The sequence below is a fragment of the Gigantopelta aegis genome, chromosome 6 (assembly GCF_016097555.1).
Source record: "Gigantopelta aegis isolate Gae_Host chromosome 6, Gae_host_genome, whole genome shotgun sequence".
NCBI classification, from domain to species: domain Eukaryota; kingdom Metazoa; phylum Mollusca; class Gastropoda; order Neomphalida; family Peltospiridae; genus Gigantopelta; species Gigantopelta aegis.
The window spans coordinates 7,021,595-7,047,411 of NC_054704.1; the positions used below are offsets into that span (position 1 = coordinate 7,021,595).

The 25,817-nt window shown below is 40.9% G+C and overlaps 3 protein-coding genes across 3 annotated transcripts; all 3 read left to right on the forward strand.

The window, feature by feature from the left end:
* Positions 1-2,032: 2,032 nt before the first annotated feature.
* LOC121375631 (BTB/POZ domain-containing protein KCTD12-like) lies at positions 2,033-4,722 on the forward strand. The gene has a single exon (XM_041503176.1). The coding sequence runs from the start codon at positions 2,464-2,466 to the stop codon at positions 3,244-3,246; it is 783 nt and encodes a 260-aa protein (XP_041359110.1). The 5' UTR covers positions 2,033-2,463; the 3' UTR covers positions 3,247-4,722.
* A 7,413-nt stretch (positions 4,723-12,135) lies between these two features.
* LOC121373959 (proline-rich protein 36-like) lies at positions 12,136-18,081 on the forward strand. Its single transcript, XM_041500808.1, has 5 exons — positions 12,136-12,217; positions 14,456-14,531; positions 15,708-16,141; positions 16,198-16,930; positions 17,013-18,081. Exons 1-5 carry the CDS (start codon positions 12,136-12,138, stop codon positions 18,079-18,081), a joined length of 2,394 nt encoding a protein of 797 aa, XP_041356742.1.
* Positions 18,082-24,072: 5,991 nt separating this feature from the next.
* On the forward strand, positions 24,073-25,127 carry LOC121373961 (cell wall protein DAN4-like). The gene is given in 4 exon segments (XM_041500810.1): positions 24,073-24,309; positions 24,627-24,846; positions 24,885-25,026; positions 25,028-25,127. Coding segments are annotated over 4 exon segments (699 nt in total).
* Positions 25,128-25,817: the final 690 nt, after the last annotated feature.

Sequence of the window (25,817 nt, forward strand, 5' to 3'; positions counted from 1 at the left end):
GAGAGAGAGAGAGAGAGAGAGAGAGAGAGAGAGAGAGAGAGAGAGAGAGAGAGAGAGAGAGAGAGAGAGAGAGCTGTGTTCAATTAATCAATATCACTGGAACACCTCTCACGTTTGAGACTTAGTGCGTGATCTCTACGTAAAGGCCGTTACGTGCTGATGGGGAAATGATGTCGTCGGTAAGGTGAGACCTCGCTAAATGAGATAGCCCACGCTTCACGCGGTGTCCGAGTAATGGTCTCAGCCACCTTTTTATGACAGACCAGCAGACACCTAGAGATATGACTCGGAAGTGTAAGGACGAAAACTGGGTGTGATTATACACGCGCTCATCGATCGCAGGTTGATGCTTTAATAATGACAACGATAAAGCTTCGGAATATTGTTCATACATGAGTGGATACAATAGGTGAAGTAATTAATTAATAGGTTCTCTCTCTCACACATACACACAGCGTGCGCGCGCGTGTGTGTGTCTCGCACATACACACATCGTACACGTGTGTGTATATATGTGTGTGTGAGAGAGAGAGAGAGAGAGAGAGAGAGAGAGAGAGAGAGAGAGAGAGAGAGAGAGAGAGAGAGAGAGAGCCCTAGACTCCCTGGTAGTTACGGCCCTGTTATTATTCACACAGTTAAAAATAAACCCTACTATAAATACAATAGGACGTGTATAATAACGAGCTGACGCCTCGTCCCGTAACTTCATTGATCTGTCTATGGACTGATGAAAAAATATCCATTATTTTTCACGTTTTTACGCTCACCCACGTAATTATCATGATCGCGCGCCGGGCGAAATTTACTCAACTCATTTCATAAATGTGTTATATCACTGGCATACATGACGTTATCTCTATAGATAATACATCTTTATGATCATTGGAATATCGTAATTATTACTAGTCGGTTGTAACGGGTTTCTTCCTTTGCGTTTTATTTCTTGGCTGAGTGTTTGCTTCTAGAAATGTAAATTTGGTCTGAGGACAAGTTTAAAGTTAAAATTTGTCTTGTTTAACGACACCACTAGAGCACATTGATTTATTAAATGTCCAACATTTGGTAATTTCGACGTATAGTGTTAGAGAGGAAACCCGCTACATTTTCCCATTAATAGCATGTTTCCCATTAATAACAGTTTATTTTGTTTAACGACACCACTAGAGCACATTGAATTATTGATCATCGGCTATTGGATGTAATTTTAACATAACGTTGCTACATTTTTCCATTAGTAACAAAGAATCTTTTATGTGCACCATCCCATAGACAGGATAACATATCTTGGCCTTTGATATACCAGTCGTGGTGCACTGGCTAGTACGAGAAAAAGCGCAATTGAACTATCGACAGGGATCGATCCTAGGGGGACAAGCTTAAAGTTTTACAACAACACGAATGGCATCTTTAACAGTGAATTGTTGTTGTATGTAGACGCCCAAGTATTTAAATCTGGCTCATAGCCCCTATCTTTGTTCAGCTGAGCTCTAATGTACACGGCCGTGGGTTGCTGGACATGATACAGGTTATGTCTGTTCCTGCTACTCACGTCCCACTTACTATAACGCAGTAAACGCGCTCAAACATTCTTAGTACAGCACTGTCGTTCAAGTGTAAATATATGCTGTTTTACAGGTTTCAATCTTCATTACCTATGCAGCCACGGAGAAAATCGATCCAGCTATTCTCGGAAACAATGTTCTCGGTGCCTAATGATGAAAAAAGCAATCACAGACTAATATGCAGATTCTTACGATAACAAAACACTGAAGAATAATTTTGTTATTTAAGACACATTGTCGGGTTCAACACAGTGATTATGTTACTTGTTTGAACCCCCCCCCCCCCCCACACACACAAACAGCATAGCTCTATGAATGAAGAGTTAGGGGGAAATATTCCTGTAGTTTATTTTCATCACCATAGGGATAACGAACGCAGAGGCTACCAAGAGAACAAGCGCAGCCAATGAGAATCGAGCAATATGGCATTGCCTCAAACATTAGGGAGAAGGGACGTATATAACGGACGGACAGCTCGCGTGCAGTGTCTGGCCTAGCAGGGCAAGTCAGTGAAAACAACGCGGCTCTGGTGGCAGCTAGCACAAGTCTTGCTGGTGGTATGGGCCAACTATAGCGTTCTTTAGTCTAACCATTTATACCTTTACTCCGTGAACGCGGTATGAGTGAAAGACGATAAAACCTGCGATCAATAGTCCTCTCTTCTCTCCAGGACTCTCGGATATTGCCAATCTGTCTTGTATTTTGCTTGTTGAGTGTTTCTTAACCGCATCCCCGAGGGATAAAATCAGCGTGGACACAATATTGTTAGCAACGGGCACGGGAATTAGTCTTATAGTGACAATGCGTTTATAAATTGTTGTAAAATAGGAAAGGTATTTGCAATACACCCTAACTTGAAGGTATTGTATGTGATATATTCTGATCTAAGTAAATATTAAATATGTCTGACAAGACAAATTCGGTGGATCATCCAGGCATTGTGGAACTGAACGTTGGAGGGGTGTTCTACACCACCACGTTATCAACGCTACAGAAAGACCCAGGGTGCCTTTTGGGGAAAATGTTTTCAGACGCTACGAGAAAGAACCTTCTTCGTGATGCAAAGGGCAAGTATTTTATTGACCGTGATGGAGTTTTGTTTAGATACGTTCTTGATTATCTTCGAAACTTGACATTGGTGTTGCCGGAGAACTTTCACGAACGAGAACGGCTAAAGCAAGAGGCGGAACACTTCGAGTTAACCGAGTTAGTTAAAAATCTAAATATCAACCAGCCGAAGCACGCGGCCCCTATCTCCGGGTCAACGCACGTGATGCTGAACCCGAACCTGCCTGGACCTGCATCCGGACGAACTCCAGGCGTGATTATTGTCGGTTATCGCGGGACATTTGCGTTCGGCAGAGACGGACTTGCGGACGTGAAGTTCCGCAAACTGAGTCGCATCATCATCTGCGGGAGAGTGTCTTTGTGTCGCGAGGTGTTCGAAGACACGCTGAACGAGAGTCGGGACCCGGACCGCGGGGGAACGGACCGCTACACCGTCCGCTTCTTCCTCAAACACACGTTCATCGAGCAGGCCATGGACATGCTGATGGACAAAGACTTCTACCTTGTGGGTAGCTGCGGCTCTGGCACCAACAGTTGTGGCGAGATCAAACCCGGGCTGGACATCGAGGAGGCAAAGTGGCAGCACTACAACGAATTTGTTTTCGCCAGAAAATAATGTTACAGAGGTGTAGTAGGCGACAGCTGATGCTGTAGGTGGTCGTGTCGAAACGATGATGGTAGTTAACTCGACGTAGGTTTCATTTTTGTTATCAGACACTTAGGAGACGAGTGGCTTATGCTGTATAGACCGGAGAACCAGTGCGAGGTGGAGAAATTCAAAAGGTTCAGTGAACAGTGTGTTTTTTGTTACACCACGGTGTAGGATGCTAACGCTTGTTGTCATAACGGATGCGAACGGATTTCGATCCATAAGGACGGTTAGTATTTGTTGATGTAATCATCAAACATATTGACGATTTTAACTGTCTAGGATGCTAAGTACTGAATCGTCTAGGATGCTAACAGAGTTTTATTCACACAATACGGTTGGTATTTGTTTAAACATATGACTTGTAAGTTAAACTGCTACAGAGGAAGAAACTCCGCACAAAATCGCTACATAGTGAAGAACAACAGACTAACATATTTGCAAACATAGCAAATGTACTCGAACGTTATTTGATCGATGCACAATCATGTTTTAAATGCTGTAAGACTATGTCAATACATATATTAGTAGATGCATAATACATAGATTCATTTCCAATCTATTTCCAATTTACACCACGTGTACATGTCGATAGAACCGACAGAAGAGAAGTATTAAACTCGGGGCACCTGCTTGGAAAAATAACACCTAGTTTGTTGGTTACTTCTTATGTATATTGCTTGTTTTTCCAGTAATTTGCTTTTAAAAAGCATTACACATATTATTTATTAAAAGTTCTGAAGCAACATACATGTTCATCAACAACAGTGTTTTATTATTGAATATTTATTTATTTTATTTAACACAAATTGTTACGTGACATTGGACATTTTTATCTTAATTTCGAAAACCTTTGTTTTGCCTTCAAGAAAGATACCGGAAATTGGAGTTCAGAAAGATAGAAAAACACAATTTACATATACATGGATTTTATATTGGTGAATATATTGCATTCCCGAATTACTAAAGTGTTGGATAATGCTGGGGATATTGGATAAATTCAATAAGGTAATCGCAATTTATTTATAATGCATTCTGCATGGTTACGTGTATATAACGGATTTTAAAAGGGAAACAAACTAACAATACTTGTTTGTCAGGGAAAAACAGTTTTATTACACACATGCACAGTTTATCTGGATAGCACTGCTCAATACAGTTTAGTTATAAATGATATTATTGAATTATTACCCTCAAAGCAGTATTGCACGTGAGCATGCTTACTGAAACAAGATGCATTTTACATTTCTCTGTGATACTTTAAATTTTACAGTTCAAAATACATTTCCACGCATCGGCATTAAAATTAGTTTTGCGTTTCATGCTAATTTATAAAATATAACATCACCATTCAAATCAGGCTTAGGGTTACATATGAATGTTTTATTCGAATACGAACTTTTGATGTACCTAATGAGATAAATTAAATATTAACCATTCAAAGAGGTTTTCGTTTTTATATCTATGCAACAACTGAAAATTTCCAATTGAAATGTGTTTGCTAATGACTATTTCATTCGAGTTTTGGTTAGCACATCAGTTTCTATTTCACATCAAATTTTACAATTTAATTTGGTTTTGGTTACACGCAAAACCATTGCAATTGAAGACATTATCGTTGTACACGCGAATGCTCTAATGTATATTCATAGCGGTTTTGTGTTCAGCAAGTATAGTTCTACTAAATCAAATGTCAACATTTGCAGTAGCATGTTTTGTTACACTTGAACTCGATCTTATTTCACTCCTTATTTTATTTATTATCTGTGTCATCAGTTTTCGTGTTCGAGATAAACACAAAATGCGTGTCCAGGGTGTGATGTCTTGAGCTTGTATTGGTGCATTTCTGTATAGGACTGGTAAACATGAGACGTAACACTTTGTTTGTCCAATTAGATAGGTTCTTTCTGTATAGGACTGGCAGACATGTAACACTGTTTAACCAATTATATTTTCCCTTTCTGCATATGATTGGTAGACATATGACATGTAACACTGTTATACCAATTAGATTTGTCCTGGTAGACACATGCCATGTAACATTGTTATACCAATTAGATTTGTCCTTTCTGTATAGGACTGGTAGACATGTGACATGTAACACTTTGTTATACCAATTAGATATGTTCTTTCTATATAAGACTTGTAGACATGTGACATGTATCACTGTTATACCAGTTAGATATATAGGACTGGTAAACATGTGACATGTATCACTCTGTAATACCAGTTAGACGTGCCTCTTCTGTATATAACTGGCATGTGTCATATAGCAATTAGACATGACATTTAAGTCAAGTTGGTTGACTATCGAACTATGCAAATTCTCAAGTGTGACTAGAAGTCGTTTAGGAGCCGGTGTGCCTAGCCTTCATATGCTATGCATACTAGCTGATATTAACGTCATTTGCTGTGAAGATAATCTGATTTAGGCAGACATTGATATGTAGTCTGTGACAGTGTAGAGCTAATATTAAAAATAGTCCGGTCCCCTGATACACAGACTTGCAACAATACATTACAGAGTCTTTCTAGACAACTGTACAGTAAAAACGTTGATTTAATAATTATGTGCAAGATAATGTCAGCTACCTGTAAAACTGCTGTGAATTAACAAAACATCTTCTAAGACACATATATGTAATAAAATAATGAATTCAGCACATTCTAGACCCAGTTATATAATAAAATAATGAATTCAGCACATTCTAGACACAGTTGTGTAATAAAATAATGAATTCAGCACATTCTAGACACAGTTGTGTAATAAAATAATGAATTCAGCACATTCTAGACACAGTGTGTAATAAAATAATGAATTCAACGTATTCGAGACAGTTATGTAATAAAATAATGTATTCAGCGTATTAAAGACACATTTATGTAATAAAATAATAAATTCAACGTATTCTAGACACAGTTATATAATAAAATAATGAATTCATCGTATTCTAGACACAGTTGTTATGTAATACAATAGATATCTTCAGCTTCATCGTTCTTTACCCAGCCACAGTTGTGCAATAAAATAGACGACTTCACCTGCATTTAGATACAGTAATACAATAAAATAGATGACTTCTGCTCCCTCTAGAACAACTGCGCAATAACATAGATGATTTCAGCTTCCGCAAGACACAGATTGTAATAAAACAAATCAACCGTAGATTCTCCAGACAGCGGTACAATAAAATATGATTTCAGTTTCCACTAGACACATCCGTGTAATAAAACAAAGATAATTTAAAATCCCTGTAAATCTAAAACAGATGACTTTGCTCCCTCTAGATATCTGCGCAATAAAACAAATTCAGTTATCTAGACAGTTGCACAACTTTCCCGATCAAAACTAATCCGTTGTGTTAAACTGTATTACGTCTTCTCAAGCATTTAAATAAATATTACATTTTTGATTGTCTATTGTGCTGTCCTGTTAAGACAAAACGCAGCAACCGATAATAGGGTACGAAATAAGTGAATTGTGGTATTTGTATAAAAGTAGCGAAATAATATAAACAGATACTAGAAAACTATCTTTAAAAACAACACCAACCTTCAGAAACAAAACCATTCAAATGCTAACTAAAGCGTTTACCAAATTAATACAGTCACAACAATGATTATCTTAAAATTGTTTACCTCTTGTCGTTTCAAGGCAATATGGGATCAGACAAAGCCAATTGTAAGCAACACGTGTCATACCACACATCAGCATATATCATTTAATCGAGATGTTAGCATTCATCATATTTCATTGTGATAGTACGTTTTGTAAATTTTACTTCATAGTGATACACAATACATTAGCATATTCACCAACTCTGTCTTGTACAGAGTTTTGATCACAATGTGTATCTAATGTTTATAGTTGCAGATACTCTCTACAAATTGCAAAAATACACTAATATTATTCCACAAATCATCATATGGAGGGGTTTGTGGGTGGGTGTTAGGAATAGTGGATGGGGTTAGGCCAGCTGTTTTTAAACAAACGAAGAGTCAACTAAAACGTTAACAATAAAAATGAATAATGTTTGTCATACGTAAATGTACACCCATCAAGGTCAATAATAGTAAAGTAGTTTAAAACAGTGTTGTTCCACTAGCAGCTGACAATATTTTAAGAAATCAACACATTCGTCTTCTCTGTACATACACTCATACCATAGTCTTCTCTGTACATACACTCGTACCATATACAAACTCGACATGCATTGAAGAATACAGAACTCTGTAGCATTTTGTTTTTGTTTTCGTTTTTAAAAACTTTATTTATGTTTATGATCGTAGCGCATTCTCGGTAACTTTCCCTTTTTCTTCTTGGCAATTCTTTGTATCAGGTTGTGTAACAGAGTGAATACAATATCTGTTCTGTTATGATACGAGTACTACAGTTTTGAATCACCAATGTAATCAAATCAATACTCTACCAAATATCGCTGAAACCAATTCACCACCAACTATTGTTGAAACCAATGCACTACCAACTATTGCTGAAGCCAATTCACCACCAAATATTGCTGGAACCAATACTCTACCAAATATTGCTGAAACCAATTCACCACCAAATATTGCTGAAAACAATTTACCACCAAATATTGCTGGAACCAATTCACCACCAAATATTTCTGAAAACAATTCACCACCAACTATTTCTGAAACCATTTCACCAGCAAATATTGCTGAAACCAATTCACCACAAAATATTGCTGAAACCAATACACCACCAAACATTGCTGAAACCTATACACCACCAAACATTGCTGAAACCAATACACCACCACACATTGCTGAAACCTATATACCACGAAATACTGCTGAAACCTATACACCACCAAATATTGCTGAAACCAATACACCACCAAACATTGCTGAAACCTATACACCACCAAACATTGCTGAAACCTATACACCACCAAACATTGCTGAAACCTATACACCACCAAACATTGCTGAAACCAATACACCATGAAATATTTCTAAAACCAACACACCACCAAATATTTCTAAAACCTATTCACCACCAAATACTGTTAACATGGTTACACTACCAGCTACTTCTAACAAGAAAACACCACCAAATATTGCTAAAACCAATACACTACCGAAAATGGTTGAAATCAATACACTACCAAATATTGTTAACATGAATACACCATCAAATATTGCTAAATCGAATATACCACCAAATATTGCTAAAAGCATTGCACCACCAAATATTGCTAAAAGCATTGCACCACCAAATATTGCTAAAAGCATTGCACCACCAAATATTGCTAAAACCGATACACCACCAAATATTGCTAAAACCAATACATCACCAAATATTGCTGAAACCAATACACCACCAAATATTACTAAAACCAATACACCACCAAATATTGCTAAAACCAATACACCACCAAATATTACTAAAACCAATACACCACCAAATATTGCTAAAACCAATACACCACCAAATATTGCTAAAACTATTACACTACCAAATATTGCTAAAACCAATACACCACCAAATATTACTAAAACCATTACATCACCAAATATTGCTAAAACTATTACACTACCAAATATTGCTAAAACTTTGTGCATGTACAAAACTTGATTTACAAAGGCGTCTATGGAGAAAAGAGGTACTGCTACCGTTCCTGCCCATTAGATTTGGCAAACGTTTTTTTATTAATTACGCCTCGTTTGCTTTACTGCCACAGTGCCACGCATAAGTAGCCCGTTTCCTTGCTTTATGGGTTTTTCTTACAGCTACTAGTTTGGCAGCCATGGTGGTGTCTGGTTAATACGTCTTGTGCGGATAACGTTTCGCTGAACCACAACAATGTTAGGAACTTGATTTGTCATGTTAATGAGAACAGGTTAGAACGATTCTATAACTGTTAACACGGAGAGGAATTGTTTATATTTACCTACCACCCAAAAACTAATTTGTAAAACCAATGTACTGTGTATGTGAAAAGAAAAAACAGTGGCAGACGAACAACGCATAAAAATAATCATTATGCAATTGTGTTACCTCTCCCCCCCATGCGACGGATGCTAGAACAGCCTTCACTAGCATTCCATCTTGTAACACATCACTGATGCATTTACCTTAGGTTTCCTATCGATAGGATGGTGCATATAAAAGATCCCTTACTACTAATGGAAACAGATGTAGTGGGTTTTCTCTCGAAGACTATATGTCAGAATTACCAAATGTTTGACATCCGATAATTAATAAATCAGTGTGTTCTAGTGGTGTCGTTAAATAAAACACTTTTTTTTTTGTTACCTTAGTTTGACACTCAATAACCGATGTAGTTTTCGTGCTAGGGTGTCGTTAAACATTCATTCATTCATTCATTCATTCATTCATTCATTCATTCCATCTCGTATCTACGCTATAGTCCGTTTGCGTCAAAAAGGAACCGATGAATTATCATCTAACTTTATACTAAATAACTTATTTAATAATCATCGCCTATTGGACGTCAAAGATTTGGCAATTCTGTCAAGTAGTCTGAGAGAAAACCCACTACAATTTCCCATTAGTAGCAAGGAATCTTATATATGCACTTTCCCCACAGACAGGACAGCACATACCACGGCAATGGATAATGGATATACCAGTCGGAGTAAAATTTGAAAATTAAAATACATATTTAGATCGTCTTTCAACTTGAGGGGGGGGGGGGAAGGGGGCTGACCCCTCCAGCTTCTAAGTTGGAGACACCAGTGCCCTACTGCACACCCGTCCTCGTTTTCGACGCCCGTGAAACTGTTCAATATACGTTTCATTGTTGATGTAAACAGTAACAGTACGAACTAATAAATGCATGCTTAAAACTCGATGGAGAATCGTATAATAACGTAACTACATATGCGTAATAGGGCGCCAGAAAAGAATGACAGAAGAAATCCCTCGCCACTCCCCAACCCCACCCCCGCCACCATGGACCAATTTTACCGATTAGCAGCAAATACTAGTTTATATGACCTTTACCAGGCAGGATAGTCCACGCTGTTTATTTCAGGTTTATTTTATTTCTTTGAGGAACACTGTTTATAATAGGCTGAGAGAAAACAATAATAACAATAATAACACAAGAATACATTGATGTATTAACCACCGACTATTGGATATCAAGCATTTGGTAGTTCTGTCATACCGTCTTAGCGTAAACCCGCTACATATTCCAGTTAGCTAGCATCAAGGGAGACGAAGTAAGTCTGTCGTCCAAGGGATATCGATCCTCAGACCCATAACACCTGAAGAGAATAATCTACGACTGAACCGCTAAAAACAGCAACAAAAAGAAACATAACAAAAAGTAAAATAAAATTCCAAACAAAAGCAAACATGGCCGATTTCACTATAAGCTCTTTGCTAATTATTTCTCGTTACTTCTCGTTAAAACATCTCGCGCTTGATCTCCTCTCAGTTGTCAATGTGTATCCACCTGGACGGTTTTCAACGAACCAGACCAAACGCTTACGAACACCGACCGTGTAGGTTCCATGATCCCTGTACGCAGCACGAATCCCGTCTATTTTTATAATAGTGTTTGTTTGTTTTTGTGTGTGTGTTTTTTTAGTTTGTGAGTCTACCGAGTTATATTAACGATCGAAACGCCATATTACGGAACCCGCAACGAGACGTTGCCATTCTGATATGGATAACGTGATAACTCTTAGGTCAGGGAAACACGTTTAGTGAAACACAGCTGGAAAAGTTAACACTGACAAGAAATCTGCTATATTTGAAGACAGTGAGGCTAGTTATTAGGACGCTTTTTTGTTTTAAATTAGACATTATTTACAACTATGATCAGTTTGGTAAATCTAGTGTTATGCCAAACTACTGTTTTTGTGGTTTAAATTTAACTTTATACGAATTAGAAAAGATACGCACAATGGGAACTCGGTGCCATGACTTTGGAAAAAGAAAAGAAGAAAAAAAAAAAACCGAAAAAGAAAGAAAAAAAAGGCAGTCTAAAAGTATACGTTACAATCCACATTAATGCGTATACAAGCCGCTAATTCGACTATTTTTGGACCAGACCCAATATTTACTAAAAGCAGGGAGAAAGGATCCTATAAAAACACTCCAGCATTTTGTTTTCAACTGTCGACTGAAAAGTGTTGTAGACATAGTTAAAAGGTCTGAGAAATCCCACTGCGCTACATGAGATAAACCGCTCGATTAGCAGGAAGGGATACTTCGCACAGTGTCATAGACACCACAGTCAGTCAGTTAGTCAGTTAGTGTAATGTGCACATTCAGAGCAAGCTGTTTTAGCACACGCCTGTCTTGGGCACAGGTTTTGACGTGTTCCAGCCTTTCCGTCCAAGACAGGAGTCACTATAGTTCATTCATTTCATTTATATTTATGTTTGTGCTTATATCCAATTAAGATTCAAGCACGCTGTCTAGGCACCCACGTCAGTTACCTGGACTGTCTGTCCAAGACAGTGTAGTGGTGGTTCGTGGTTATTGAGAGAGAAGTCGGTGTAGTGGCCTTGTACCTACCCGCCGAATCGTTAAATTCGCCCTGGGAGGCAAACCCAGTACCCAGCATGTGGGTATGACCTGTCGGATGGCTCAACCACTACACCACCGAGGCTGGTAGACACTATACCACGATATACCACGATACTTCCATTCCATTCACAGAGCAGTGATATAACGTGAAAAACATATTATCTCCACTCTAATGAACGTGTCCATTTTATAGATCCTTAATATCTTCAGCGTTCTCTCTACCACAGAGCTATGCTCGCTTCCACATTCTCAGGAATACCAGGAAAAACAGCAATTAGCGAAACACAACAACGTCCTTCCAACCTTGACCGGACGTTCGCGGAATGTTGCTAGGATGTGGTTTAACCGTGGTCATCGTGTGTGAACGTCGTGGTTCACGGTTCACCGAGTCGGACGGCGGCGAGCGTACTTAGCTGTTTGTCCTCGGCCACATCGTCAATAACATTATAGTCCATAACCGATTGTGTATTGATCGAGCAGTGGAGCGGGATGTAGATCAGTGTCCGCATCAGGGAACAGGATCGATCCCGTGATATACTCACTGCTGTATAGGGTCAGGGATCGATCCCGTGATATACTCACTGCTGTGTAGGGTCAGGGATCGATCCCGTGATATACTCACTGCTGTGTAGGGTCAGGGATCGATCCCGTGATATACTCACTGTTGTATAGGGTCAGGGATCGATCCCGTGATATACTCACTGCTGTGTAGGGTCAGGGATCGATCCCGTGATATACTCACTGTTGTATAGGGTCAGGGATCGATCCCGTGATATACTCACTGCTATACAGGGTCAGGGATCGATCCCGTGATATACTCACTGCTGTACAGGGTCAGGGATCGATCTCGTGATATACTCCCTGCTGTACAGGGCCAGGGATCGATCTCGTAATGTACCCACTGCATGACAGGGCCAGGGATCGATTCTGTAACACTTGCACCGACCAGTGATCCATAACTGGTCCAACAAAGGCCATGGTTTGTGCTATCTTGCCTGTGGGAAGCGCAAATAAAAAATCTCTTGCTGCTAATCGGAAAGAGTAGCCCATGTAGTGGCGACAGCGGGTTTCCTCTCAAAATCTGTGTGGTCTTTAACCATATGTCTGACGCATATAACCATAAATAAAATGTGTTGAGTGCGTCGTTAAATAAAACATTTCTTTCTTTCTTTCGATTCTGTAATATACTCACTTCTTTACTTCCACTTACCAGCAGTACCAGAGATTGATCCCGTAATATACTCACTGCATTACAGTGTCAGTGATCGATCCCGTAATATACTCACTGCTGTACAGGACCATGGATGGATCCCGTGATATACTCACTGCTGTATAGGATCAGGGATCGATCCCGTGATATACTCACTGCTGTATAGGGTCAGGGATCGAGCTCTGATATACTCACTGCTGTACAGGGTCAGGGATCGATCTCTGATATACTCACTGCTGTACAGGGTCAGGGATCGATCCCGTGATATACTCACTGCTGTACAGGACCATGGATTGATCCCGTGATATACTCACTGCTGTATAGGGTCTGGGATCGATCCCGTGATATACTCACTGCTGTATAGGGTCAGGGATCGAGCTCTGATATACTCATTGCTGTACAGGGTCAGGAATCGATCTCTGATATACTCACTGCTGTACAGGGTCAGGGATCGATCTCTGATATACTCACTGCTGTACAGGGTCAGGGATCGATCTCTGATATACTCACTGCTGTACAGGGTCAGGGATCGATCTCTGATATACTCACTGCTGTACAGGGTCAGGGATCGATCCCGTGATATACTCACTGCTGTACAGGACCATGGATTGATCCCGTGATATACTCACTGCTGTATAGGGTCTGGGATCGATCCCGTGATATACTCACTGCTGTATAGGGTCAGGGATCGAGCTCTGATATACTCATTGCTGTACAGGGTCAGGAATCGATCTCTGATATACTCACTGCTGTACAGGGTCAGGGATCGATCTCTGATATACTCACTGCTGTACAGGGTCAGGGATCGATCTCTGATATACTCACTGCTGTACAGGGTCAGGGATCGATCTCTGATATACTCACTGCTGTACAGGGTCAGGGATCGATCTATGATATACTCACTGCTGTACAGGGTCAGGGATCGATCCCGTGATATACTCCCTGCTGTACAGGGCCAGGGATCGATCTCGTGATATACTCACGGCTTTACTTCCACCTCCCAGCGGTGCCAGAGATGGATTTTATTTGTGTTAAAATGTATGATAATAAGTTACTAATGCTAAAGTGAGATAACTATCAATTTTGTTTTGTCCTAGGATATGCTAAAACAATTATAACCGTTTTGTTTAGTGCCCTCAGATGGTACCAGTTTATGATCTGGCTCTTGGACTGGGACTAATATTACTTATCATGTACCATGACATTTTCACATATTTATGCAGGTTTTTACGTTAGTGTACTAATTAACGGTACTTGTTAGCATTATGTTACACATCATTTTATTTTCACGTGTCATTACACCATTTACAAGTTCACATATTTAACACATTATTATACAATTTGCCCATTATTATATAGTTTTACACATTATTATGCAGTTGACATATAACTATACAGTTTTACACATTACTATACTTTTGCACCCAGTGCAGATGATTCGTCCACTAAAAATTCGTCCACTGTTGAACTAGAGACGATTCGTCCACAACCAAAAATTGTTCTTGGACAGTTAGTCCACTATAAATTTTATAGTTAAATTTAGAACTTAGTGAGTTCCGTGGTCTAGTGGATAAGCTGCTGGACAATCAAGCTGACGACAGTGGTTCAAATCCCGTCAAAGCTGGCTCACACATTAATTCTCCTATCTCATCTATCACCCTCTGCCTATCATTCTCATTATCTTAATATAAAAAACTTTCCAATTTCTCACACGATTTCAGTCTATTTCAACCCTTTCTGTCGGTTTCTTCCGACTCTGTCTTCTGAACTGTCCACACCATCGCTTACCTGTCTCAACTTCCTCCACGGGTGCAGCCTCTGTGTATTTCCCTGCACCCACCTGGCATCCTCGTCCTCTGCCGCTAATAAAGCTGATCTGACCCACGGCACTAACGACCGCCGGTAGTAGGGGTGCATAGTAGGTGGTTACAAGTCAGACTAAGCTCACAACTAAAAGCACCTGTCGCGATTGGAGAGACAAGGACTGTGATGTAGAGGTGAACAATGAAAGAAGTTGAAAGATAGGAGGAGTTGCCAGATTGGGAAGAAATGAGATCGAATTCAAAAAGTAGAGAAAGGAAAGAGGGCAGTGGGCTACTTGGCTGGAACTTGGTAGCGGAATGGAGATAATATGCCTATCGTTGTTTATTGGTTGGTTACTTCGAATGACGTCACGTTATGACATTTTTGACATAAATGACGAAATTTTAGTTTAGTTACTAGCTTTGTTTTTTAAATAGTATGTCAGAATTATAGGTGTAATTGAAGAGCAATCTGAATAACAATATATCAATAAAGTACTAGGCCTATAATGGACACAGACAGACAATAACAAGTTGATAGTGCCACTAAAATTTAGTTTGTTTCATATACTATAGTAGTTTACCACAAAACGAAAATAACTGACCATTTCAATTGCTAAGAAATATCTTTTTAGATTTATCGGTCTAAATGTTGTAATCGAGTGGACGAATTGTCCGAGGTGGGTGGACGAATTGTACGTGGACGAATTGTACGCTGGACGAATCGACTGTGGACGAACCGTCTGGAAAGCTTTTGTAGGCTACGTGATTATACTTGTATGATAGTGTTTTTATGCTCGGATACGTAAAAACGTTAATGATGAGATAGTAATAATGCCCTTTGACTTCTCCACCCACCGGACCCGTCCCCTCTATCCATCAGACCCGCCCAAGCCTCCTTCACCCACCAGTCCCACCCAGCCTCCTCTACCACCAGTCCCGCCCCAGCCTCCTCTACCCACCAGTCCCACTCAGCCTCCTCTACCCACCAGTCCCACTCAGCCTCCTCTACCCACCAGTCCCACTCAGCCTCCTCTACCCACCAGTCCCACCCAGCCTCCTCTACCCACCAGTCCCACCCCAGCCTCCTCTACCCACCAGTCCCACCCAGCCTCCTCTACCCACCAGTCCCACTCAGCCTTCTCTACCCACCAGTCCCACTCAGCCTCCTCTACCCACCAGTCACACCCAGCCTCCTCTACCCACCAGTCTCACCCCAGCCTCCTCTACCCACCAGTCCCACTCAGCCTCCTCTACCCACCAGTCACACTCAGCCTCCTCTACCCACCAGTCCCACCCAGCCTCCTCTACCCACCAGTCCCACCCCAGCCTCCTCTACCCACCAGTCCCACTCAGCCTCCTCTACCCACCAGTCCCACGCAGCCTTCTCTACCCACCAATCCCACTCAGCCTCCTCTACCCACCAGTCCCACCCAACCTCCTCTATCCACCAGTCCCGCCCAGCCTGCTCTACCCACCAATCCCACTCAGCCTCCTCTACCCACCAGTCCCACCCAGCCTCCTCTACCCACCAGTCCCAACCCAGCCTCCTCTACCCACCAGTCCCAACCCAGCATCCTCTACCCACCAGTCCCACTCAGCCTCCTCTACCCACCAGTCCCACGCAGCCTTCTCTACCCACCAGTCCCACTCAGCCTCCTCTACCCACCAGTCCCACCCAACCTCCTCTATCCACCAGTCCCGCCCCAGCCTGCTCTACCCACCAGTCCCACCAACCTCCTCTACCCACCAGTCCCACCCAGCCTCCTCTACCCACCAGTCCCACCCCAGCCTCCTCTACCCACCAGTCCCACTCAGCCTCCTCTACCCACCAGTCCCACGCAGCCTTCTCTACCCACCAATCCCACTCAGCCTCCTCTACCCACCAGTCCCACCCAACCTCCTCTATCCACCAGTCCCGCCCCAGCCTGCTCTACCCACCAATCCCACTCAGCCTCCTCTACCCACCAGTCCCACCCAGCCTCCTCTACCCACCAGTCCCAACCCAGCCTCCTCTACCCACCAGTCCCACTCAGCCTCCTCTACCCACCAGTCCCACGCAGCCTTCTCTACCCACCAGTCCCACTCAGCCTCCTCTACCCACCAGTCCCACCCAACCTCCTCTATCCACCAGTCCCGCCCCAGCCTGCTCTACCCACCAGTCCCACCAACCTCCTCTACCCACCAGTCCCACCCAGCCTCCTCTACCCACCAGTCCCACCCAGCCTCCTCTAGCCACCAGTCCCACTCAGCCTCCTCTAGCCACCAGTCCCACTCAGCCTCCTCTAGCCACCAGTCCCACTCAGCCTCCTCTAGCCACCAGTCCCGCCCCAGCCTCCTCTACCCACCAGTCCCACCCAGCCTCCTCTACCCACCAGTCCCACCAGCCTCCTCTACTAACCAGTCCCACTCAGCCTCCTCTACCCACCAGTCCCACCAGTCCCACTCAGCCTCCTCTACCCACCAGTCCCACCCCAGCCTCCTCTAGCCACCAGTCCCACTCAGCCTCCTCTACCCACCAGTCCCACTCAGCCTCGTCTACCCACCAGTCCCACCCAGCCTCCTCTACCCAGCCTCCTCTAACCGCCAGTCCCACCCAGCCTCCTCTACCCACCAGTCCCACTCAGCCTCCTCTACCCACCAGTCCCACCCAACCTCCTCTATCCACCAGTCCCGCCCCAGCCTGCTCTACCCACCAGTCCCACCAACCTCCTCTACCCACCAGTCCCACCCAGCCTCCTCTACCCACCAGTCCCACCCAGCCTCCTCTAGCCACCAGTCCCACTCAGCCTCCTCTAGCCACCAGTCCCACTCAGCCTCCTCTAGCCACCAGTCCCACTCAGCCTCCTCTAGCCACCAGTCCCGCCCCAGCCTCCTCTACCCACCAGTCCCACCCAGCCTCCTCTACCCACCAGTCCCACCAGCCTCCTCTACTAACCAGTCCCACTCAGCCTCCTCTACCCACCAGTCCCACTCAGCCTCCTCTACCCACCAGTCCCACCCCAGCCTCCTCTAGCCACCAGTCCCACTCAGCCTCCTCTACCCACCAGTCCCACTCAGCCTCGTCTACCCACCAGTCCCACCCAGCCTCCTCTACCCAGCCTCCTCTAACCGCCAGTCCCACCCAGCCTCCTCTACCCACCAGTCCCACCCCAGACTGCTCTACTCACCAGTCCCACCCCAGACTGCTCTACCCACCAGTCCCACCCCAGACTGCTCCACACAGCAGCTGTCTATTTGCCGCAATGTGCTTCTGATGCTAAACAGCATTGCGTGAACGGTTCCGACTGTTTCTGGGTCTGCGAGCGAATCAGATCTTTACATAATCACATTACACAGCGACCGCGGAACGTGTTGGAGGCTGGGGAGGTGAACCGCTGGCTGGATCTTCATCGACTAAATATTATCACTGATGGGCAAGACCACTGCGAGTCTTCTCAGACAGCTGATACCATCACTGTGTTCTTGCTGAATCACAGAGGGAAACCAGCACGAATGTATGGAAGCTGCGGTCTTAAGTATATATCATATACTGATGGAAAGAAATAAAGCAACACATTACAGGAACAGAAAGTATTGACTGCGACAAAACCCCGCAGCCACAGTGTCAGGAAGTTAACCGTGTTACTGGCAGTCGATCTCACTATACAGACCCACATTACATCTGTCTGTATTTTATACAGGCATACAACTCTATTCCATTAACTGTAGTCTCAGATACTCTGTGTTGCCTTGGTGCTGTTCACCAGTAGATATTATTTACCATTTAGAATACATCACACTTTTCTTACCGTCTTATCGGCGCACGCTATTCTGCAATATCTTCTGATTTTGCTCGCTATTCTGGGTCACATACAATGTAATATTATCCATTTTGACACCCGGAAGTAGAGTAGGCCTACTATTCCACTGTTTTGTGTTACAGAGAAATCACACACGCTGACAGACTTTTTATTGTATGAAGGGAAAGGAAATGAAATAGTTTTATTTAACGACGACCTCAACACATTTTATTTACGGTTATATGGCGTAGGACATATGGTTAATGATCACACGGATATGGATAGAGGAACTTTATGGGCTACTCTTTTTGATTAGCAGCAAGGGATCTGTTTTATATGCACCATCCCACAGACAGGATAGTTAAACCAGTTGTGGAGCACTGGCTGGAACGAGAAATAGCCCAATGGGTCCACCGACGTTGTCTGAAGAAGGCTGACAAATTTATTAAAACTGTAGGTGTGTTTGTATTTTACATTAGTATATGGTCTTAAAATATAACGAGGCGTACCGATTTTCTCGTTTAACTCTGGAAAACGCCAGCTGTATTTCTGTGTGATTCATGTTTGAAAATTGACAGGGTGCAGGTTTAGATTTATAGGTTTGTTGGTTTGGCGTGTTATAGAATTCAGAAGAGAAAAAAAAGAGAAATGTTTTCATTATGTACACTTTATCAGTTTGTTGGTTTCGGGGTATGGTAGATTTCGAAAAAGTAAAAGAGAAGAAATTATTTGATTCCTGACGCCACTGTGCATATATACTTACCGATAATCGTGTGAACCAAGGCAATACATATATAATTAAAGAGACTATTAAAAAATATACTTTTTTTCCTAAAACCACAAGGTAAAATTCTCAACGATTCGTCTATCAAAGATAAGATAAGATACACTTTATTGCATATAAACATTCCACATTTGGAACTGGATGCAAAACAAAACCCCCAAACAATAATAAGGAAAGTCCTCTGTTGACAGAAGCAATGTATAATGTTATAAAGGAATTCGACCATTTAATAAATGCAGCTATAGACGTGTTGCCAGCAACTGAAGAAAACTGGGTTCTTCTCCCAGACCGGACGTCACAATCAGCGTACGTTTCCCTGCTGCACATGACGCACTATTTCCGTCTCTCAGATTATACACAACGTGTCACACTCACCGGTAGCTTTCAAAAACAGACGCAGAAGCATAAGTAGTGGAGAATACACGATTAAGTGCAGCTTAGTAAAAATAATTATGAGCGCCATTGGGGTTTACTAATCTATTATTCATTTTGTTAACGTGGCAGCCAAAGCAACTAACATTACTTTTTTGTTTTTAATGGAAATGGTTATAATGGCAATGAATATTTACAAAATGAGTAACCCAAAATGACTCTTTCGGACCTAACCTGAACGATTCGGCCAGTAAATACTCAATAATGACTGGTTGTTATTAAGTGTGACACACACGCTATGGGTAATTTATGATTTTCCATTTAGTATTCGACAAGCTTCATTAATTTCGTATAAATACAGTGCTATCATTAGTATTAGGTTTAAAATATTAAATTTCAGGTCCATTCGATGACGGCCTCATGAGGTAACCTTAACGGTTTTTTTAGCGTTCAAATTCAGTCAGTAATGGATTCGAATCCCTAACATAAAGACACACTGTTCACACACGTGGATTCTTACAAAAACACAATGTACAGGTACAACAATGACGTGACGTCACCGGTATGGATTAATGATTGATATGACACTGAAATATCCGCTAATTGCATACTGCGCTAAAGGGTCATTAAAGAAACCTTCCTTTCATCTGACAGTCAATACACTGTGACTGCGGTTCACCCGAAATCCCGGCTATCTGTGGGAGATATCGAGCTACCAAGACAATTTATGTAGTTAATAATACGTGGGTTATTCGCAAATTTACCTGGACATGGACAGTGATATAAAAAATCGCTAAGTCAGGCGCAGACTACGTAGGTTATGTGTAATATTTACAGTCGTGTGTTGGAGAGTCGTTGCTATGACTCACCTGTCATAGGCAGAGTGATAGAAAGCTAAAGTAAAAGGTTGCACAATAAAACATAGCTGTCCACTAACTAGGTGAAACAAACATTACCACTGCGATTGTAACAGTGTGCTTTATATTCATCGTAATATTACGCATTAACATCGTCTACAATAGAAGCAAACTCTCGAATTAAACGAAACGAAAATGTTGATTCGCCCCCACCGAGCTCACATCTGTGAGGTGTTCAGGTAGGCGGAAATGTCACTGCATTGCGAAATTTAAAAATACATCACATCTCTCTACAAGACGAATCCAGTTGATATTTGCACAAAACAATGCCTCGATTACATAATGAATGCCACCAAAGTTAAAGTTTGATTGTCTAACGACACCACTAGACCACACGATTTCTTAATCACAGGCTATTGGACGTCAACTATTTGGTAATTCTGACATGTATTTGTCACAGGCAACCCGCTACCATTTCCCAGTAACAGCAAGGGATCTTTTATAATATGCACTTTTCCGCAGACAGGACAACGAATACCACGGCCTTTAATATACCAGTCGTGGAGCACTGGTTAGCATGTTAATTATATCATGAAATGACAGTTGCAGTTACAGAAATGTCTGAAATATGTTCTGTATTTTAATCACTTGAATCAAAGTTTTCAAAACGGTCATCAGCAATGTTCACGATTTGGGGCAAATGCGTCTGAATAGTGTTGATGTTAGCTAATCAATTTGGGGACCTTTTAGACGCAACTTTTTAAAAACAAATTTTTTTATCCGTTGGCAAGACGTCTTCACTGAATCTGAATAACAACTTGTAAATGCTTGAATTTCACACTGAGCTGGAGATGAGACGCAGATAGAAGCAGTTCCATCGACCAATCTAAAGAAGATCCACTGTGGACTCACGTGACCTTGAACCGTGTACGCAGACTGTAGAAGATGCTGGTTTCTTAGAGTACAAATCGTCTTGGTGTGCGGCTCACTGAGCAATTACAATTACATCTTAAATACAGGTAAGGGTTAGTACACAAAACCACAAGCAGTGAGGCGTTGTAACAATTGCTAACTGGCTTCGCGTATCCTACTTTTACTGGTAGAAAGAAATAAGGAATTACATAAATGGTAACAGCAAATAGTCACTGCAACCACTTACTTTTACTGGTAGAAAGAAATAAGGAATTACATAAATGGTAACAGCAAATAGTCACAGCAACCGCCTACTTTTACTGGCATAAAGAAATAAGGAATTACATAAATGGTAACAGCAAATAGTCACTGCAACCGCCTACTTTTATTGGCATAAAAAACATAAGGAATTACATAAATGGTAACAGCAAATAGTCACTCCAACCGCCTACTTTTACTGGTAGTAAGAAATAAGGAATTACATAAATGGTAACAGCAAATAGTCACTGCAACAAAAAAAACCCATACTATCAGATACTGATCGTGTTATTGGCATTACGACGTTAGTAGTGAATATTTAGTCTACAATTCATGTGTCCCTTATTTCTTTCCCTCAGTATATATCCCACAGACCCGTTGCCGTGAATGTTGTACTTCACTACTTGCAACAATGATCAAATCAGCCAAACGAAAGCACCTGATGGATGTCGTGAACACATCAAATGACTGATGAATTAAAAATTATATTCCCAGTGAAACGGACAGGTATGATAGTTGAAAATTAATTCAAAAACAGCGTAATTTTGTTCTCAGATGCTAGAAAATCGCGTTCGAAGCTATTCTCCTCCCTATCAATAGCTTGTGTAGCACACAAAACGTTTTTACGGGCCTGTAAACCGATTTGCTAGGCAGACAACATGACCAGTGCTTAAATAATGGTCATGAGTGTGTAGTGAGTTCTCTTATTGGTAGTCGTAAAGAGAATGAAGTCAAGACAAATGTAATAATGACAATGAATTAAATGGTCATCGTGTTCTTTTACATGTCATATGAACAGCTCATTATTTTATTTTCCTTCAATATCCTTAAATTGTAATACAAAATGTACGCAAAATTGTGACTTTTTAGTGTTCCCTAAATTGTTTTGATTAGTGTATTAAACGATCATAGTATATGTAAGGGTTTCACAATTGATTTAAGTTCATACCTGTTTCTCTCACTTTCAAAATAACACAGCAAATTGAAAATTTGAACCTTTACGTAACTTCGCAGTTTATGAACCATAACAGTCCACTCGAAAACACATCGCAGAAACACATAACTGTATGCATCTGTACACAAACAAAGAAAGTACGCAAAATAAGTACGCAAATGTTCGAAAGTAAATTACTCAAATACTCAAATACGTGAAATACATTAAGGGCCAACGCAGTTCCAAAATTAACGCAGCCGATAACTCGACGTCCCCAAGGGACGCAAGTCGCATACACCTTCCGCAAGTTTACCACATATCACCATGTGTTTTGTCCCTAGGTAAGTATCGTCAAGTTCAGCAGAGACACGCGTGTTTGTCTACTTGACCCCAGAGATGTAGATGTTAAAAAGTTAATGTCTGAAAACAAGCAATATTTCTGATGCGGAACAACGACCATGTAAAACATTGTCTGGAGAATGGATTTATTTACGATATACACTCTGGTTACCACGGTCATACATAGATATCTTAGAACAACACATTGTATTAGAGCACCGATCTGAAACAACCGATCAGTGAACCTTCAAAATACGAAATGCACAAAGTATTAGTTATTTTTAAATATGTAACTAGAGCTATGGTATTCTAAGTAGGAGATAATTAAAGACATAAATAAACAATTCATCTTACGCAATATATGTAGTAGTGTTGGTATAAAGTGCTCCTGCTGTCAGTAGCTAGTGGGAATTTCACTATTAGTTCAGTTGGTAGAGCGCTGGATTCTCGTACTGAGAGTCCATGGTTCGAATCCTCCAGTGAAGGTTGACATTTCTGTTACATTTGGAGCCGACATAGGGCCTGGGTGTGTTCTTAACATAAGAATACAATTATAACCCAGTTAGGACCCGTGACAGTCCAATTGCCCGTGGCCCACAGCTCCGGGACGTTGCTTCACTTATATTTATCTGGTATAGTTTAGATATATATTTTGTAATGTTTAATACGATTGGATAAAAGTAATTTATAAATTTAATTATTATCTCTTTAAATATTTTAAAGCCAGTAACGTCAGTATCGTTTTGAATAATATATGGATTTTAAATAATATATGCGATTGTGATTTGCCTAAGTTATTTCCATTTGAGATTTTATTATTTGTAATTTATATAATGATGTATAAATATATATATATATATATATATATATATATATATATATATATATATATATATATATATATATATATATATATATGGATTTTATGTTATATGTAGTAGACATTATATTGTGCTGTATTTATTACAGGGTGTTGTTATCGTGTCATTGCATCATATTTTTGTCACTGAATGAAAGATGATCCCTGTACTCGCCAGTTCTTGTTTTTCTATGAACCCTATATATTCAGTTTTGTCACCACCACCACCACTACCACCACTACTACTACTACTACTCTTACCGCTACCACTACTACTACCACTACTACTACTACTGCTACTACCACTACCACCACTACTACTACCACTACTACTACTACTGCCACTACCACTAATACTACTACTACCACCACTACTACTACCACTACCACCACTACTACTACCACTAATACTACTACTACTACCACTACTACTACTATTACTACTACCAACACTACTATTACTACTACTACTACTACTACTACTACTACTACTACTACTACTATTACTACTACTGCTACTACTACTACTACTACTACTACTACTACTACTACTAATAATAATAATACTATTACTACTACTACTACTCCTACTACGTCTTGAAATTTATTTCCTTTAAACACAAATACTACTATTACTGCTGCTGCTAAAACAACTAACTACTATTACAACTACTACCACCTGGTGCTACTACTACTATTACTACTACTACTCCTACCGCTACCACTACTACTACCACTACTACTACTACTACCACTACTACTACCACCACTACTAATACTACCACTACCACCACCACTACTACTACTACTACCACTAATGCCACTACTACTACTACTACCACTACTACTACGGCTACTACTACTACTACTACTACCACTACTATTACTAATACCACTACTACTACTACTACTATTACTACTACTCTATTACTGCTACTGCTACCGCTACTGCCACTACCACTACTATTACTACTACTACTATTACTACTATTACTACTACTACCACTCCTACTACGTCTTGAAATTTATTTCCTTTAAACACAAATACTACTATTACAGCTGCTGCTAAAACAACAATTACTACTACTATTACAACTACTACCACCTGGTGCTACTACTACTAATATTACTACTACTACTACTACTACTATTACTACTACTATATATTCTACAGATACTGCTAAAGAAACGTTAGCAGCTTTTTAATACGTGGGTGGTCAAACCATTTGCAGGAATGTGTAATCGAGCATTTCTTAAATTTGTTTCTGATGAGAGAGAAAATCCCTTTTGCAACATGGCGAATTGAAGCAGCTCAGGCGCAAAGAGAGAAGTCATTCCGTAAGGAGCCCGTAGATTAATCATAGAGAGAAGTCATTCCGTAAGGAGCCCGTAGATTAATCATAGGGCCAGGTCTATGATAACAACAGCGTCAGAAAAAAAGAGAAAGAAACAAAATCCCTAACAGCGTTGTTATTTCTCAGAAGTTCTTATCACTGAAGCGACATATCATGAAAATGGCGAGGCTCTATCGATTGTTGCCAGGTTCTCGTTTTTTAACCAAGACTGAAAGGAAGTTAGAAAAAAATCTTTGAAATTAAAAGCTTGATTTCAGTTCGATTGGACAATTTCTTGGCGAATAAGCACAGTCAAGACGTCTCTATAATGTTTTTAGTAAAAATAAAAAACGAGTAGTCTAAAGAGAGCTGTAAAAATGCATAGCAAATATAAAGTAATTTATATACTGGAGTCCAACAGAACAACAACACACATAGTATAATCGCACGGAAATAAAAATGCAGATTAACCCATCAATAAGATAGTTCCAAAGACCAAAAAGGAAAAAGGGAAACTCCAACCTCATTCACTACACCGACTTCTCGTTGACGATCTACAAAC

What these genes read in the sequence shown, in the direction of transcription:
- LOC121375631 (XM_041503176.1), top strand. Translation starts at nt 2,464, where the DNA reads ATGTCTGACAAGACAAATTCGGTGGATCATCCAGGCATTGTGGAACTG.
- LOC121373959 (XM_041500808.1), top strand. Translation starts at nt 12,136, where the DNA reads ATGTTGCTAGGATGTGGTTTAACCGTGGTCATCGTGTGTGAACGTCGT. An exon ending in CGAGTCGGACGGCGGCGAGC is followed by an intron (nt 12,218 to 14,455) that starts GTACTTAGCTGT and finishes CACCCAGTGCAG; the next exon opens with ATGATTCGTCCACTAAAAAT. An exon ending in CCAAAAATTGTTCTTGGACA is followed by an intron (nt 14,532 to 15,707) that starts GTTAGTCCACTA and finishes TCTATCCATCAG; the next exon opens with ACCCGCCCAAGCCTCCTTCA.